This window comes from Ruditapes philippinarum, unplaced genomic scaffold (genome assembly GCF_026571515.1).
Source record: "Ruditapes philippinarum isolate M1 unplaced genomic scaffold, ASM2657151v2 ctg2081_1_1_1_1, whole genome shotgun sequence".
Taxonomy (NCBI): domain Eukaryota; kingdom Metazoa; phylum Mollusca; class Bivalvia; order Venerida; family Veneridae; genus Ruditapes; species Ruditapes philippinarum.
Window position 1 is genome coordinate 127,685 of NW_026852730.1, and position 17,626 is coordinate 145,310.

The following is a 17,626-nucleotide window of genomic DNA, read 5'->3' on the forward strand; positions in this document are numbered from 1 at the left end:
ATTATACGTTGAAAAAGGCCAAGGACATAATTATACAACAGGTAATAACTTATAACGTTAGACTTGTATTACGCACGTTAATTTATGTAACAACATGATGATAAAGAATTTTCTGTCATATAAAGAAGTTACTTAAAAACCATTCTAACTTCTACATTAAATGTAAAATTTAAAAGTCGAAGTTAAACACAGTCAAATATAATTGCGCAACATATATATGTTTTTTTCAAACAATCATTTAGAATCTATTATTGTGTACAGTATGTTTTATTTTACAAATTTGATTTTTTTTTTGTTTTCAACCCACGTCGCTCCCAACGGTCGCTTCATTTTGGGTTATTAACTTAATGAAGTATTAACGATCTTCTGTTATATACCATTTGACTTTAAAGGAATTTTATTTCATGCTTTCAAGTGTTTTATTGTTTTATATCAGATGTTTATATTCTGATAAACCACTAGTGAAATTTATAAAATATAATTTTCACAGTAGCCGGACTACATCTGAATGCGGATGAAATGGAATAACAGGCAGAAATAAATTCTGCATGCGTAAATTTTGTTTCTTTAGGAAAAGAAAGTCGATGTTACCATACATAATGTTAAAAATGTAACAAAATTGGAGAAATTTAACAGAACTATATTTCAAAATTGATGATGTGACGTCATGATGTGATAACGTCACAAAGGAGAAAGCGCGACATAACACGGCAAAATCAGTAGCAAATACTTAAAATCACTTCAAAAACATGAAATAAAAAGAAAATTTATTTGTTTTACATATAAGATTGAAATATATTGCATTCGAAAACACCAGCTATTATATTGCATCTTGTGTTCACTCAGTGAAATTATATTTCAATCTTACATGCAAAACAAACAAATATCCTCTACATAGTATCAACGATCTTCTGTTATAGACCAATTCACTTTAAAGGAGTTATAGTATCACATATCTTATGTTATAGACCAATTCACTTTAAAGGATGTATAGTATCACATATCTTATGTTATAGACCAATTCACTTTAAAGGATGTATAGTATCACATATCTTATGTTATAGACCAATTCACTTTAAAGGAGTTATAGTATCACATATCTTATGTTATAGACCAATTCACTTTAAAGGATGTATAGTATCAACGATCTTCTGTTATAGACCAATTCACTTTAAATTATGTATAGTATCACATATCTTATGTTATAGACCAATCACTTTAAAGGAGTTATAGTATCACATATCTTATGTTATAGACCAATTCACTTTAAAGGATGTATAGTATCACATATCTTATGCTATAGACCAATTCACTTTAAAGGATGTATAGTATCAACGATCTTCTGTTATAGACCAATTCACTTTAAAGGATGTATAGTATCACATATCTTATGTTATAGACCAATTCACTTTAAAGGATGTATAGTATCACATACCTTCTGTTATAGACCAATTCACTTTAAAGGGTGTATAGTATCACATATCTCTTATAGACCGATTCACTTTAAAGGATGTATAGTATCACAGATCTGTTATAGACCAAATCACTTTAAAGGAGTTTCCTTTGCTGACATTAAATTCCGAATCAAATGATACTTCTCAAAATATATAAACGTAAAACATCAGACGTTTAGTTCTTAACGTTTAATTCAAATTTTATATGTTTAACCAAAGCATATTTTTGTCTGTAATATTTATGATTTACCGCTTGTAACAAAACTTGGTTATCCAACAATGGGAGAAATGTCACCTCTGAAATTGACAAACAAACATTTTACAAGATTTTTAATTTAAATTCGTCTACATTCATGTATCTTAAGTGATAAATTTTAACTTTGATAATGTTTTATTATTATTATTATTATTATTTACGAACAATATACGCACAACAACTTTTGCTATCAAATATTATATAAAAAAATTTCGATGTTAAATGTTAGGCGTATTTTTTTGTCTTTCAAAAACATATCATCATGTAAAAAGGCAATATTTATATCGATAACATTAACTTTTTTAAACAATTATCCTCTTATAATTATGTAAACCAAAATATTAATATCGATAAAACAAACTCATTCGAGATTATACAGATGAATTGAAGGTATCTTAAATTTTAATGGACAGATCTATATTTAGAATATAGTTTTAGTTACGTCTTTTCGCAAATATAATGTTCCTCTTGATCACATTCTGTATCTTGCCACAGGTAATTATGTGAATGCGCATATTTCACACAATTTTCATTTTTATGATTGTTTGGTTCCCCTGGTGACCAGTTACTATATCCACTGGCGCCGAGTACAGTCATGCTGGTCTCCCACACATACTCCCCCTCTATAAGTTTATCCGACAATCCCATCCACCAAGAATCTGTAGGAGTAGATATTAAGCAAAGATTAATAGTGTAAAATGTTTCTTGTTCTTAAGTGTGCATGTTATAATTTAACGGTTGTTAGTAGATGTGATTAATGTCACATTTTTCATATTTTTGAAAAAAAGAAAAAGAAATAAAAATACAAAATAAATCTACGCACATTTTTGAGGTACAAAATCTTCTTAAGAGTCACGAGGTCTATTTCATATATAATTTTACAATTTTCATATTTTTTAAGAGTAAAACAAAAAATCGTTTCAAAGCAGTTTCTAGTATCATGTCTATGTATATGTTATTTGCAATTAAGTCAGCAACATTTAATTTATTTTATTTCGTAAATAGAATCAAGTATGTGTTTAAAGTTCATGTAATCATTGAATACTATACATTCATGATAACACAGATGTGTATATAATCATTAGTAAAATAGTCATCATTGTTTAAAACATACTCCGAATATTTACGATGAGTTGCGTAAACTTGTGGAATGACTCCGAATGTTTACGGAGTATTGCGAAATATATACGAAGCGTTGGTAAAGTCGGAGCGTTACGGAATGTATACGGTACGGTACATATCCATATCGGTAGTACCCTCTTTGACGGGACCCTCTTTGGACATTCATAGGCCACAATCTACTGGAAACAAATGGGCGACTGACACCAATCCAATGAACGTTCATTCTACTGATAACAGTAGGTACATGTACTTGTTGTGAAAAACAAGTATACCAACCAACAATTATGTCTTTCTAAGGAATTCTTTCAATTTCAATTACCGCAACTCCACAATAAGCTACACAATATTGCGACATTTGCTACGCCCAACGCCTTGGCGTGCTCTTTGGGCTGAACGCCACACATATTATATGTTTCCATTTTTATGTATTCTTCAGATAAATGGCAATAAATTGTCAAAAGTGTATTTAAAATTCATTAAAGCAATGCACTTTCGGATTTGCAGGGGGACGGGTTACCTCTTAACAAATTAATTTTCCTGTCATGGGTACCCTCTTAGCTCGGTACGTATAGATTAGCAAAGGGAATAAGCAATAATACTCTGTAAGGAGTTATATACTAGTAGTGCGTACACTTGCATTTCTATAACATATTCAATCTTTTCTTTTTCTTCGGTTTCAACAAAGCAAATAACGTTAGATGTCATAATTAAAATAAGATTGACAAAAGTAATGGGCCAAAATTTTAAGAAGTGATGACTCAAAACTAACAAGAATATGCTACGAAAATATGTTATACTTTCAGTTTCAAGCTTCAAATGGATAAACTATGTAAAGAAAATATTGGATCAGATGGGAAAAATTTTGTTTGGAACAATCAAATTCTTTCTTTTTCTTCCGTTTCAACAATGCAAAATACGATAAAAACCCAAATAGATATTAATTACTTTATTAATACAGTGCTAAGAGGGTACCTATGATAGGAAAAGTCAGTAGCAAAGAGGTAACCCGTGCCGCTGAGAAAGTACGAAGTTTTTATGAATTTAAAATACATTTTTAACTATTTATTGCTATTTGTCTTAAGGTAATATAAACATTCGTACATGTAAAATGTAGATGTGTACATAATCAAGCAATTTGTTCATTTTAGCCCACAAAACGCACTTAGACTGTGGGTGTGGCGAAATATCGCGATATTGTGTAGCTTTTTATGCAGTTGCAGTAATTGAAAAATGGGCAAATTTCATATAAAGAAATATTTAAAACATTCTAGTGTTCCGTGATATACTTATTTTTCACACCACATACCTACTTTTAACAGTGGAATGAACATTCAATGGATTGTATGGAACGCCTGGACTGTCTTATGTTTAGAATGACTGATATACATGGTTAAATTTCGTTCTGTTGAGTCTGAGATACAATATGCTGGGTGGAAATTCCATTATGTTTGGTGGAAATCCCAATGTGCTCAGTTATTGAAGTGTTACGTTGTGTGCTGATTACATTTTCTTCAGCCAAGTCAATGTATTGTCAGGTGCATTAGTCGTTATGTTCAGTTCTTAAAACAAACAGGCATGTGGTAACACAATTTTGTTGAGTTGAAAAGTTAATGGGAGGTGTTACAGTTATTATGTTCGGTTATAATAATACTGTTTGATGCTTTCTCATTATGTTCAACCATGAAAATAAACAGCTGAGTGGTACTATAATTTTGTTTGGCTCAAGCAGTGTATTATTGGTTGATGCTTTCATTATTTTCAGTTGCAATGACATGCTACTTGGTGTTATATTCATTTTGTTCGGTCGTAAAATAGAACATTTGAATGGTCTATCATTATATTGTGTGCTGATTATTTCTTCTTCACTAAGGTCAATTTATTGTTCGCTGCAAAGGTCGTTATGTTTAGTTATTAAAAAGAACTGTTTCTTGCTACTATCATTATGTTCAGTTCAGGGGTGAAGAGGTCATTATGTTCACAAACTGTTGTGTGGTACCATCATTTTTATGTTATGTTCAGATGATATACAGTATGGTCAAATGTCATTATGTTCAGTTCAGATGATATACAGTATAGTCAAATGTCATTATGTTAAGTTCAGATGATATACAGTACGGTAAAATGCCATAATGTTCAGTTCAGATGATATACAGTATGGTCAAATGTCATTATTTTAAGTTCAGATGGTATACAGTACGGTCAAATATCATTATGTTCAGTTCAGATGGTATACAGTACGGTCAAATGTCCTTATGTTAAGTTCAGATGGTATACAGTACGGTCAAATGTCATTATGTTCAGTTCAGATGGTATACAGTACGGTCAAATATCATTATGTTCAGTTCAGATGGTATACAGTACGGTCAAATGTCATTATGTTCAGTTCAGATGATATACAGTACGGTCAAATGTCATTATGTTCAGTTCAGATGGTATACAGTACGGTCAAATGTCATTATGTTCAGTTCAGATGGTATACAGTACGGTCAAATGTCATTATGTTCAGTTTATTACATTCTCCTCAGTGTACGAAAAGGCGTAAAAGTGATTGAATATATCACTTTTTTCGCCGATTCTAACATCGTACGAACAACGGTGCAAAGAGATGAAGTAAACCTCTTAAAGTGCATCTCGGAGGTTGAAAAGTCGAAATTTAAGTACATGTAGCGCCTTGTCCGGTATATACCGGAATACTGTATTTAGTGCGGTGGTCCAACATATGCAATCTCCTACGCAGTGATCTCCCCTTATCAGTACAATCTGTAAAGTGGGGTATCACTGTGAGGAGTTTGCCAACATACCTCCTGATGATGAAGTTTTGTTGATAAGGTAAGCGTCTTCGTCGGCGCTGTTTACTTCAACCAACATGGCGCCAAAAAGTTTACACGACTCCTAAAATGAAAAATTTAGAAAAAACTGGAATTCATTTTTGTTTGCAATTTCACAAGCAAAAGCACCATATTTATTTCGAAATTGTAAAAAAACCTGTTTATCACATAAAACACAGTGAGGGGGTGTAGCATACACGACGATATTTATTAACTAACTCTCCACTTTAAAGAGCCAAATGATATCTTACATAAGCACCGATCCAGGTCTCCTCACCGTGACTAAAGTAGTAACATGTTTCAGCGTTCATTTCAAAGCCACGTGGACAATCTGCACATGCGCTCTCTGTAGAAAAAATAACTAATTCTTGAAAATGTTCAGGACAGATAACCATGCAATGAAAGCGTTATGCTAATAATCAATTCATTGGGAAGTCATTATAATTATAGTTCAAAACTTCAGCCGAAAAAGGGAAAGAAATATCCGGACATTGAAGACTAACACAAAAACAAATTGTAAGAATTGTTGCAGGCAAGGTTTAATTGAATCCAAGTTTTTCTGAACAAGTAACAAACACAGTTTACCAGCATCAACAACAATTTTATTTTCCCGCATAGTAATCACCATGTTGGACAAAACAATTAAGAAAACACGAAAACTAAGAACAAAAGTACATGCACCTCACAATTGCCGTTGTCTGTATTCGATATTTTCTTTTATCATGGTTCTGACAGTAATAAATATTATTTTAAACTCATAACACTTCTCTTATCAAACAAATAAAAAATCATGAAAAGGTAACAACCCTTGAAATCCATTGACTGATTTTTATCCAGGGTAAAGCACACACATATACACAATAAATACACTTACACATCTTTATAATAAAAGTAAATTAATAAATTTGTCTAAAACGTTCTATGGTAGTTTGTTACAAATATCTGTATCATAGGATGTTCATTTTATAAAACCCCTTAAATTTTACATTCTTAACAGGACTTAAAGTATACATAATTTTCGTAAGACTATAAATTAAATACATATGGAAATTGTAGTTAATGTAAAGAGTAGCGTGCAATAACCTCTGATTGCCAGCCTTATTTCCAATTAGGCCATTGAAAACATACAATACAGATACAAAGCAAACTTAATAAAATGAAATGGTTTCAAATATTTGAGTGTTTTCAAGAGGCAATAGAACATGCAACTCTTCTTACACTCGCTAGCACCGACTAAATAATCCGGATAGAACAAAGGTCTAACATTAAAATTGTAACTACTTGAGTATCTTATCATCAGACATTAAGTAAAAATAGCAAACAGACACAAATGTGATTAAATGTAGTATTTACCTATAACACTCAGTAAAATTACCGTAAACAATACCGATATCATTGTCGCTAAAATTCCGAGTCTTGTCTTTCTATGTATCTAAATGTTTGCAGTTTTTAATATTTACTTTTGTTATCTAACAAAGTCATGAACCTTATAAGCCACTGTTATAGCCTGCCAGTAATTATTGTTGTTTAACGGCAGTGAAATGCGGTCATGGAAATATTTGAGCCGTGTCATGACAAAACCAACATAATGGGTTTGCGACCAGCATGGATACAGACCAGCCTGCGCATCCGCGCAGTCTGATCAGGATCCATGCTGTTCGCTTACACACTCTATAACCAGTGTAGAAACCAATAGCGAACAGCATGGATCCTGATCAGACTGCGCGGATGCGCAGGCTGGTCTGGATCCATGCTGGTCGCAAACCCATTATGCTGGTTTTGTCATGACACGGCTCATTTGCAGACGACAATAAGTGTGACAACATATTTACTGTTCACATGACCTTGATAGTTCTCAATGTAATTTATCTATTTCTTTATACATGTATTACCAATGTTTGATAGGAAACGAAACTTGTGGTTTTTATTTCAAGGTTTTGTTTCCATAATAGATCTATATCAAGTCACAAAAAATCCTCGTTTGTTCAGACTCACAATAAATGAGCCGTGTCACGACAAAACCAACATAATGGGTTTGCGACCAGCATGGATCCAGACCAGCCTGATTAGGATCCATGCTGTTCGCTATCAGTTTCCTTACTTGTTATAGGGTCTGTAAGCGGAAAGCATGGATCCTGATCAGACTGCGCGGATGCGCAGGCTGGTCTGGATCCATGCTGGTCGCAAACCCATTATATTGGTTTTGTCGTGACACGGCTCAAATGATAAAACTATGATTAGTATCAAACTATAGCATTTTCCTAAACTTTATTAATATCCTTTCGGCGGCCACCACCTTTTCAAGCATTTTCATAGAGACCCCCTACCTCAAAGTGTCGCCTCTCAGTCCGTATAGGCAGTTACTGGCGATGTTTCAACCCTATGACATTCTGATTTAGTGGTGTGTGACATAAAAGCGCGCGTCAGAGCACGCGATTTCAGGACGTGACGACATGCGCAGGCTGTTTTGGTGATGTATGCGCGGCTAACTTAAAAAAAACCAACCCCCCCCAAAAAAAAATAATAATAAATAATAATATATAAATAATAAATAAATAAAATTAATATGGAATCTACGGAAGCCCAAAAGTGCCACCTTCGCGAATACGTTTTATTACGTTACAGCTGCTGAAAGGATATAGAATGTAATGTGCATTGTATCACAGCACCTTAACACTTTGCACGGCACGATTTCGTGGATGTTTATAAGCCTTGGGCGATAATTTGCACTTGGCTCAATCAGGCCGAGCCTGCAACATTTTCAATTTCGCCGTTTTACGCCACTATATTTATTGTGGTCAATGACCTATGAACATTAAGTTGTATTACACATAATATGAGGGAGTTGTCTCCCTTGTTTGAAGCTCTCTATTTTGTTTTTCATAAAATGACATTTTGTGCTCGTGTTAATAAACAGTTATATTAAGTCTATCCCGTATTCTTGTTTACTGGCGTTATACTTTCTTTAGGGGCTCCTACTATCATAGTTTAATATCTTTATTTCATACCTTTCCAACGACATTTACACGAGCTTTCAGCTAAACTCAGTGTTAAACTAATCGCAATTTTAAAGAGGCAGTCGTTGACTCCTTTTTTTTAAAATACTGAAAGAAATTAGAGCTTTACAAAACTTGGTTATACTATAATAACTGGGGAAGTTTATGGGTGTGATAAGGTATCTTTATAACGACGTTTAAACAATAACAACACGTACTGTTTTTCGAAATATTATACAACACCTTCATCAGGATAATAATAATAATGACGGAATAATTATAGCGTAACGAACGTTTTTTTAAAGAGACAATTCGTAGGAAGAAAATAATGACTGGCACAGTGTCTGTAAAAGATGCAGTAAAATCTGCCCGACTTGTAACTGTAACAGGCAAGACAAATGTGTCAAAAGTCAGGGAAATAATTGAAAGCTGTTTGCATATCGATATCGCGGGTGCATTTCATTTTGAAATAACGAAAGATTTCTGCCAGATATGATAATTTTTAGCATCTTTTGACCACTTTCTTTGGTTAATTACGTAGTTTGTAAGTGTTGTTTGCAATGTGCACATTGCTTCCTTTGTTCACTTTACAATATTTCGCTTTAACATACATTTCTTATTTTATGTTATTTTCAATACAAGCATGAATCTTGAGGAATTCTGCTGTAAGCGTGTTTGACAATAAATACAACGAATACGGAGAAAGTTTGAAGTTTTAATACAGCTTATTAGCATAAGAACATTTCATACTTAGATTACTAGCTTATCCAATAATGTTCACGTTGCCAACAGGTCTGAAAAATAACAACAAATATTATGTCGTCGAAAGTTGGTCAAAAGCGAATGTACATGATATATTAAGCTTAAGGTCATCTTAAACAGACATTGTTTTGAGCTATATTTAGACATGTTGGACGCCTTAATCGTCATTCTCTAAATTTAGGTTAAAACTTGGTCATAACAATTCTGATAGCATAATAAAAAGTAAAGAATTTATGCTGCTAAATAAATAAAACGGCTCAATAATATATCATCAAAACATTAAACAGCTTTTTTGTAGCACCACCCTAAATACCGTATTCCGGTATATACCGGACAAGGGGCTCAAATGATAAAAAACGCTATAAACTCGCATTTTCACCCGCCGAAATCCACTTTAAGACATCTCATTAATCTCTTCACACCACTATATATACAATAATGAATGAAAAATGTAAAAATCGAAGAAAAAAAGCGATATTTGTCTACTTTGTGATCATGATTTCTGCAAGCGTCTAGATTTACTTCTAGTGACTTAAATCCATACATACCCCTTTTCACAAATGTAGTTCTCAGTCCTCGTACACTCCGCATCAGCCCACTTGTAATTCCTGGAAGATGCGTAAAACACGCAGTTTTCTTTGCCTATGTTATCCGGCTCGGAATTTCCCCAGTTGGTGTATCCAACATCTGTGAGAAGTTCTCGACTTGTTTCCCATTCATATTCTCCTTCCACACGCTTATCAGTAAGGCCGATCCAATAATAATCTAGGTTTAAATTTCATATAAAACAAGTAAAACAAGAAATATTTAAAAGAAAGACAGAAAGAAAAAAGAAAGAAAGAAAGAAAGACTGAAAGACAATCGGCATAAATTCAGAATATGCTTTTTACTGTATGGAATAGTTGGTATTTACATATCCGAATGACGATTTGATAAGAAATTGTGTTTTTGTTTTGACTTAATGTATATATCTTTGCCGTTTGAATGACTTGTCCAGTTCTGACAAATTATATAAAGTTAAATATAAATATATCTATGACACTTTTCTTCTTACAGCTGTTTAAACTGTTCATCAGTGCTGCTCTTTTAATCAGTGTTAAACGTCCTTATTCAGTTGAAAGTTTTTTAACATACAATTCTATTTTTTATACAAAATAGGCCTTCAACGATTTTAACACATCTTTGCGGAATGTTTTATTCTTAAGTGAAAATATGCCTACGCCATATTTCGCCAATGTCTGTTTATTACGTTTTAATGGAATAAAAGAACAGTTTAGAACAGTATATGAATTGGTATTGGCTCATAAAAATTGTATTACAAAAAATGCTAGGAATCGACGTTGAGCCGGATAAAAAAAGAAAAAAAAGAAGAGTTTTTCCTTTAAAAGAAAAACTCCGAACACTACTTACCCAAATGGAACCTATACTTTGTACGTGAAGATCGTACTTGAAGATAGAGGTTCATTTCTATATATGGGTAACCTGACAAAAACATGGCGAATGGCATGCTCTGTAGGCGCCCCTTGTCATCCATTTTGTTTCAAATGATATTAAATTTAACATTCTGATAGGGGTTTGGGTTGGCATTGTACGGGTAGAAATTGTCGAATATTATAAATGGGAACAATGGTAAAACAAACAACACGACAAATGATGAGTAAAAAACAATAAAATGGTACATTTCATAAAAGATCTTGCTCGTCTTCCAAATAAGGAATTGGGCATTACTATTTTTAGTGATGTCAAAATGTAAATTTGAGGTTGGACCTGGTCAGACTACACGGAGGTGTAGGCTGGCTTAGCTATCAACAGGTCTAATAAATTTGCTTCCGGCAGTAAAGTGTAGACATGGCATGAAGGTGTAAAACGAAACAGTTTTTACTTTATATATTGGCAATGATAAGGGCACAAAATAGCATTCTCGAATTCTTTTTGGCGATAAGCTATTCAGTCTGTATACAAAAATACATTGTTTTCCCTATGGAACTCATTTTTCCACCGTAATTATATGACATTTGTCGGTTTAGTTTCTTTTATAATATTTATTTATCAAACAATAAGATTTAAGGGTGTCTTTTATTCTTCTTTATATGCAGCCTATTTAGTGACCTATATAACTTATAACGTAAGTTCACAGCTGAATCTCAATGATATTATTAAATATATCATCTTTTGAAAACATGGTTTATGCATACAGAAAACCATATGTCTTTTTATTATATTATTTTATTATATTTCTATAATAAGCGAAAGATGGCGTTCATGATAAAATCACAGTAATGTTTCTAAAAATCAAGACTATAAACACGTGTACGTACTTCCGAGACTCCTGGCTTTATTGGAAAGGTACAAATCTTCGTCTGCCGAATTTATTTCAACGAGCATTGAGCCAAATATTTTACAAGATTCCTGCAGCAAACAGCAAAATATTCAACAATATTGTAAACAACACAAACAATTCTAACAGAGCGAATGAAAACAATAATTGTCCTTTTTTTGGTAAAGACTACACTTAGAATAAAAATAGTTTTTGTATTCAGACTCCAGATTATTTTTTAAAGTCATATGTCCGAAGACAAATTGTTTTCGTCCGAAGATAAGTTGTTTTCGTGTATTCTCCGATGAAGTGAAAAAGTAAACAAATACCAGTTGAAAGTTCACATTAAAAAAATCGTAAGAACAATTTTAACTTTTTTTTAAAAGCTACTAACAGTAGTCCAAATAACCTCTTGGCTAAAACAAATGCAAAATCTACAAAAAGATAACCGATACATACATAGGCACCTGTCCAAGTTTCTTCGCCGTGACTAAAGAAGTAACAAGTACCATGATGACCTTCAAACCCGTCCGGGCAGTCCGTCCCTATCACTCCTAAATCAAAGAGGGTGAATAGCTACAACGGACAGTATTTTATCAGTTGAATATTTGTTGTTTTGTATCTCATCGTCAAAACCATATGATAGTTTCTAAATTTAAAAGATTAATATTTGTAGGTTTCTATACGTAACCCGTTCTTAAAATAGCAGCTGAATATTTTGATATGAAAACACACTATGAATATATAGCATGTATTTTAGAACGACGTCGTCAGTATCGGAAGTTTGTTATAACTTTACAAAATTTTAAATAAGGTCAGTATTTTTATACTTATATAAAGACAGAGTGCTTAACATGATCTTAGACCTCTTTTCTATGACAAATACCTTGGTCATAAGGATGACAGAGGATAGTCGTTTACAAGACTTCTAAATGACAGGCATCTGATTACGATGGCAATGAAACACAAAACATAGAAAAATGCCACGTAGGTGTACTTTCGGACTAGGTATACATGCATTTGAGCCGCATCACGACAAATCCAACATAATGGGTTTGCGACCAGCATTGATCCAGACAAGCCTGCGCATCCGCACAGTCTGATCAGGATCCATGCAGTTCGCTATCAGTTTCTACTTGTAATAGGGTTTGTAAGCGAACAGCATGGATTCTGATCAGACTGAGCGGATGTGCAGGCTGGTCTGGATCCATGCTGGTCGCAAACCCATTATGTTGGTTTTGTCGTGACGCGGCTCATTTTAATTTTACTTGACAACAATTATTTTACAAAGAAAATGTTCAATGCTTATAGAGATAAAATTTGGAAATCAAATCCTGCAAAAAATATATAAAAAATAGCATTACATAAAATAATGCAAACATTCAATTAAATGTACATATTAAGCACTAGCAGAATGACTGTTTAAGCCTTTTTGATTCATTGGCGGTGATAACCTGCGTATACCAACAGTTAAATCAGGTCAACAGCTTCACTGAGTGATTTAGCCTAGATTTTTAGATATCAAAATTCTTTAGATTAACCAAAAAAATTCTTTTAGATTAACAAAGATTAACAAAAATATTCTTTAGATTAACAAAAAATATCAAAATTCCAAGCGGGAATAGTCCATTTCACAAATAAAGGGGTGAAACAATGGACATACCTTGGACATGCAAAATAGCCAGAGAAATGAACAATAAAACCATTTTGTCAATTGTTGAAAGTCGTAACATAATAGTGGTCTTCCTATTTAGTGCCCTTATCTTACTGAAGGTCAACAGGGGTTTAGATTATTGAAGCAATATTGCATACAAGTTTGCTGAATTTGTGTAATGGATTTTCCATTATTTAAATTTGGAACAGTCCAATAAAGGAGAGCCTCGCTCTTCTTTTTTTAGCCTTGCCTGATAATTTTTGTAATATCAGACACTGACATGGTATTCTATATATATATACAGTTTTCAGAAATGTTTGCTTGCTTTGTATACAATTTTGTTTTATATTGACAACTTTTATATCAACATTGTTTTACATGTTTTCCCCGTCATTTATTAGTTGTTTGTTGTTATATCTAATACTGAATACTATCAACATAATTATTTACCGTATTTATAAACCTTCAATTATAGACCAATTCTATTTATTTTTACTCGTACTAAAAAGAGTAAGAGTACGTAAGTTTCATATTAGATATCTTATTGTAATAGCGTTGATTTTGTAATTTGCAAAAGTCCCGTGGTCGTGAATAAGTCTGGACAACTCATCCTTTCGTTTCTATAAACAATTATATTATCGCAGTTTCCAAATCGATCCAATTGAGACAACCAAGTGCGTGCAATCGATATTTTGTGACCTTGGTTGTTTTTGTTGTGTTAAGTTTAAATATAGATCGTCAGTAACAGGTCATTTAACTTGTTATCTGTTACGTTAGCATAAAATGGAGACTAATATGTGAACTTATACATGTTCAGATTTACATGAATAATATTCAAGCTAGTGTAGAATCTAAGATCAAGATCAAGGACATTAATATTGACAAGATAAGTTTTTATATATAGTAACTAGATTAAATATCTTAACTTTTAACTAAAATGCCGTTGTGTTATATATTCACGAATCTTAAGGATTCAGAAATTTCTCCAGACTTGGAAGAAAATCTAGAGGAATGTATCTCAAAATTAATGAATAAACCAAAGGAGGTGAGTATTTGATATATGAGTATGTATATTATATTATAATTACATCTAGTATAGTAAAAGCGAACTGAAGTGTCATAACTGATTTAAGTGTATGAAATAAAAATAGCAAAAAATGCCTTAAAAACTTAATTTAAAGCGAGTGGCACATGAACAAAGTCATTGATATTCGGATAAAACTCTACTTAAAATAGCAAAATAATATTTTGTTCCGGTATATTTAATTCTGTTTACGTACAATATTCATGTGCGTTAAATAACAGAGACATTCTATGTTACTACTTTTTCTGGAATCAACCCTATAATAATGGAACTCATATAATTTTACTGTTGATAAATTTTATTAAAATAGTTCATAGGATATAGATTTATACCCTTTAAAACAGACATAACATTCAGTTATTTTATCAACTTATAAGTATGTATGGGGGTCGTTGACTTATACTTGATTATGGAGTCTATCCTTCAATAGAATGATCATTAATTAGCTTGAGGCCACGTTAAAATATGTTGTTGAATTATACAAGGTTGTAAAAAATAATAAGTTTCAAACCCTTGGTATTCTGCGGATACAGCTGATTAAATCTCCCACCCATTGCCTGACATATTCCAGACATTTTGTTGCTAGTACGAAACCAATGCATTAACCCGACAGGTCCTCAATTCCCCGCTTCTACCGCCGTTCCCAAAGAATTGGTTGGTCATAGTTCCAAATGACTGGAAAATTTCAAAATGTTTGTTTAAATATAAATGCAGTTATTTTCGTGTTTCTTATTAAAAATGATATTATTATCTGCACACAAATAAGCTTAAATTCATGGTTATTTATCTTTTAAATCTGTTAATCAGAGTTTATTGTGTAATCTCCTTCCTGGGATTCGAGCTTACAATCATCCATTGGTTAACCTTGGTAGTTCCACTATTATTGCATGGAATTTTAAAATGTTTTTTACAGCGGATTACTGTGATGCTGAACACCGGAATACGCATGAGGTTTGGCGGGAAGAAACAACCTGGTATGGTGTGCAATATTCATTCTATAGCCGTATTTGACGAGAAAAGAAATCCAGGATATTTTCCGCAATTATTTGACGTATTGACGTCGGCAACAAAACTTCCAGCAAGCAGGTAAGCTGTCGTGTAAAATAGTAACAGCATTAAATTTTATCACATTCCCGGTACCCTTTCAGATTTTTCGACTCCGCAAATATGGAATTGCACGGCCTTGCATATATTTTGACGTGACGTCATTTGCGTTATACATAGTGTTCAACGTTCAAGGTCAAAATGGCAGACACAAAGAAATTGGTATGAAAAGCTGACACAACTTTTAATGCTAATATGCCAAAATGCAATAACCTAGGTCATTACTTGCAGTTAATTTGTTGTCATCTACAAACGTTGTTCAAATTATATCTCTAGGTTCAAAATTGACCCTACCCCTGGCGTCCTTGATTTTCCGAACATATATATTGCAGGACCATTTTCTTTTCTAGAGGCGGTGGATCTTTTTCAAGGTTGTTGACATAGTGATCATTGGGTCAACCGAGGCCCTGCCCTGCGGGTAATGGGTAAACCTTATCGGTTTAAGTATAGTTAATACTTAAATATCTTATTTTCTGATTTCACCAGTGCTAGTGCTTAGATGTGTGGCAAGATACATCATTACATAGATTTTTACCAGGAATGTTCAAATTATGGCACTGGGGTCAACATTGGTCATGTACTTGTAATTAACTTTAAACTTTCAAAAATCTTGTTCCCTCTGTAAACCCAAAGGCTAAAGCTATGATATTTGGCATAAAACATTGTGTAGTTGACATCTAATTATTGTTCTTGGGTCAAATTTGGCCAACGGGTGTGTGTGTGTGGGGTGGGGGTCAGGTGTTTTTTCTTTGTGTACATAGTTAACATTTATTAAATCTACGGTCCGAAGGTTAGTTAGAACGGACTAGTAGATGACCCCTATAGATTTTGATTTCAGTCGGTCAAAGGTCAAGCGCACACAGACCATCTTGTCAATATCATAACGGTACACACCACCATTGTAACGTTATGTCCTCAGGTGGGTGCTTTGGCGCCAATGGCCCCTTGAATTAATAATAAAGCAGATGCCTTAACATACTATTATGATGATTCTACCCTTTAGCTTAAAGCTTAAAGAAATTGATATGTTATAATTGGGCATGATTATTACTTCTCTTTCTATGTATAAGAAAACATTTTACATGGAGCAGCACAAAATCAGTAATATGCATGGAACATGACGAAGATGTACGAATGTAGTCAAACAATCACAAACGTCACTACTCGGCTTTCTAGAAAAACTTACTGAAGTCGCCCAAGGCGATTAATGGCGGATTGATTTCCTCTATTTTGTCCTTGAGCTGTATACTACTTATTAGTACGAATTTCTTCTAACTTATTATTTCTGAGTAACAATTGTCAGACAAGTAGAAAATAACATTGATATAAGTCACATCATTCTTATATTTGATTGATATATTTTTGGGAATTATTTTCAGCATCACCATAGAATTAACAGACCTTCCTGCTTACATGGCATTAAATGGCGCCGCTCTTTCTTAGCACTATGTGGAAAATTAACTTGAAGAAGAAATTTTGTCGCTGTGAGCAATGAAATAGCAGTTGTGGATCGGTTTTCTATTCCTTTTTGCCACGTTTAAATGTTGTCTGTGGATAATCGCGAATAATAATAATAATTATAAAAATGTTGTAATCAAATAAGTTTCTTATTATTTTATACTCTTTTTGCTTATTACAAAGTCAAACAAAATCAAGAATTCATCACATTTCATGTTCAAGCTGCTTATACTCGCCCCTGACAACTTAACATTGGATTAAACAGTGTTCAAGATTAGCTCCCTTTAATAACTATTAGATAGCTGGACATATTTATTCTGCCTAATGAGTTATGGCTCTTACTTTAACGCTAACTCACAAGAGAATAAAAGAGCTTTCAAGGTTCGAACTTGACTGAAACAATGACCAGAGAGAGAGGTACACAGGGCGTCTTCCTGCACCTAATAAGATTCACGTAGCTTTTAAACAGTCATATTGTAAAGACAAAATAAAATTTTACAATTATGTAAAACATAAGTAACACCAGACAACATGAGAGTCCAATTTAAGGTGAAAATGTGGGTTTTTAGTGTTTAATCATTTGATCCCCTT

At 33.1% G+C, this 17,626-nt stretch overlaps 3 protein-coding genes across 3 annotated transcripts; 1 reads left to right on the top strand and 2 right to left on the bottom strand.

Annotated features, from left to right (window-relative positions):
* Positions 1-1,628: 1,628 nt before the first annotated feature.
* On the bottom strand, positions 1,629-7,173 carry LOC132722487 (perlucin-like). The gene is made up of 5 exons (XM_060706999.1): positions 7,014-7,173; positions 5,912-6,006; positions 5,634-5,724; positions 2,153-2,369; positions 1,629-1,751 (listed from the first exon to the last, which is right to left on the bottom strand). Exons 1-5 carry the CDS (start codon positions 7,054-7,056, stop codon positions 1,724-1,726), a joined length of 474 nt encoding a protein of 157 aa, XP_060562982.1. The 5' UTR covers positions 7,057-7,173; the 3' UTR covers positions 1,629-1,723.
* A 2,182-nt stretch (positions 7,174-9,355) lies between these two features.
* On the bottom strand, positions 9,356-13,508 carry LOC132722496 (perlucin-like). Its single transcript, XM_060707008.1, has 5 exons — positions 13,399-13,508; positions 12,195-12,289; positions 11,737-11,827; positions 9,967-10,183; positions 9,356-9,450 (listed from the first exon to the last, which is right to left on the bottom strand). Exons 1-5 carry the CDS (start codon positions 13,466-13,468, stop codon positions 9,420-9,422), a joined length of 504 nt encoding a protein of 167 aa, XP_060562991.1. The 5' UTR covers positions 13,469-13,508; the 3' UTR covers positions 9,356-9,419.
* A 577-nt stretch (positions 13,509-14,085) lies between these two features.
* On the top strand, positions 14,086-17,148 carry LOC132722612 (macrophage migration inhibitory factor-like). Its single transcript, XM_060707140.1, has 3 exons — positions 14,086-14,434; positions 15,387-15,559; positions 16,957-17,148. The coding sequence occupies exons 1-3, from the start codon at positions 14,327-14,329 to the stop codon at positions 17,018-17,020; spliced, it is 345 nt and encodes a 114-aa protein (XP_060563123.1). The 5' UTR covers positions 14,086-14,326; the 3' UTR covers positions 17,021-17,148.
* Positions 17,149-17,626: the final 478 nt, after the last annotated feature.

Coding starts and splice junctions, on each gene's coding strand:
- LOC132722487 (XM_060706999.1), bottom strand. CDS start 7,056: ATGATATCGGTATTGTTTACGGTAATTTTACTGAGTGTTATAG. Junction 6,007..7,013: donor AATTTTACTGAGTGTTATAG/GTAAATACTACA, acceptor TTTTTTCTACAG/AGAGCGCATGTGCAGATTGT. Junction 2,370..5,633: donor CAAAACTTCATCATCAGGAG/GTATGTTGGCAA, acceptor CTACTCCTACAG/ATTCTTGGTGGATGGGATTG.
- LOC132722496 (XM_060707008.1), bottom strand. CDS start 13,468: ATGTTACGACTTTCAACAATTGACAAAATGGTTTTATTGTTCATTTCT. Junction 12,290..13,398: donor GGCTATTTTGCATGTCCAAG/GTATGTCCATTG, acceptor TCTTTGATTTAG/GAGTGATAGGGACGGACTGC. Junction 10,184..11,736: donor TAAAGCCAGGAGTCTCGGAA/GTACGTACACGT, acceptor ATTTAAACCTAG/ATTATTATTGGATCGGCCTT.
- LOC132722612 (XM_060707140.1), top strand. CDS start 14,327: ATGCCGTTGTGTTATATATTCACGAATCTTAAGGATTCAGAAATTTCT. Junction 14,435..15,386: donor TAATGAATAAACCAAAGGAG/GTGAGTATTTGA, acceptor TGTTTTTTACAG/CGGATTACTGTGATGCTGAA. Junction 15,560..16,956: donor ACAAAACTTCCAGCAAGCAG/GTAAGCTGTCGT, acceptor AATTATTTTCAG/CATCACCATAGAATTAACAG.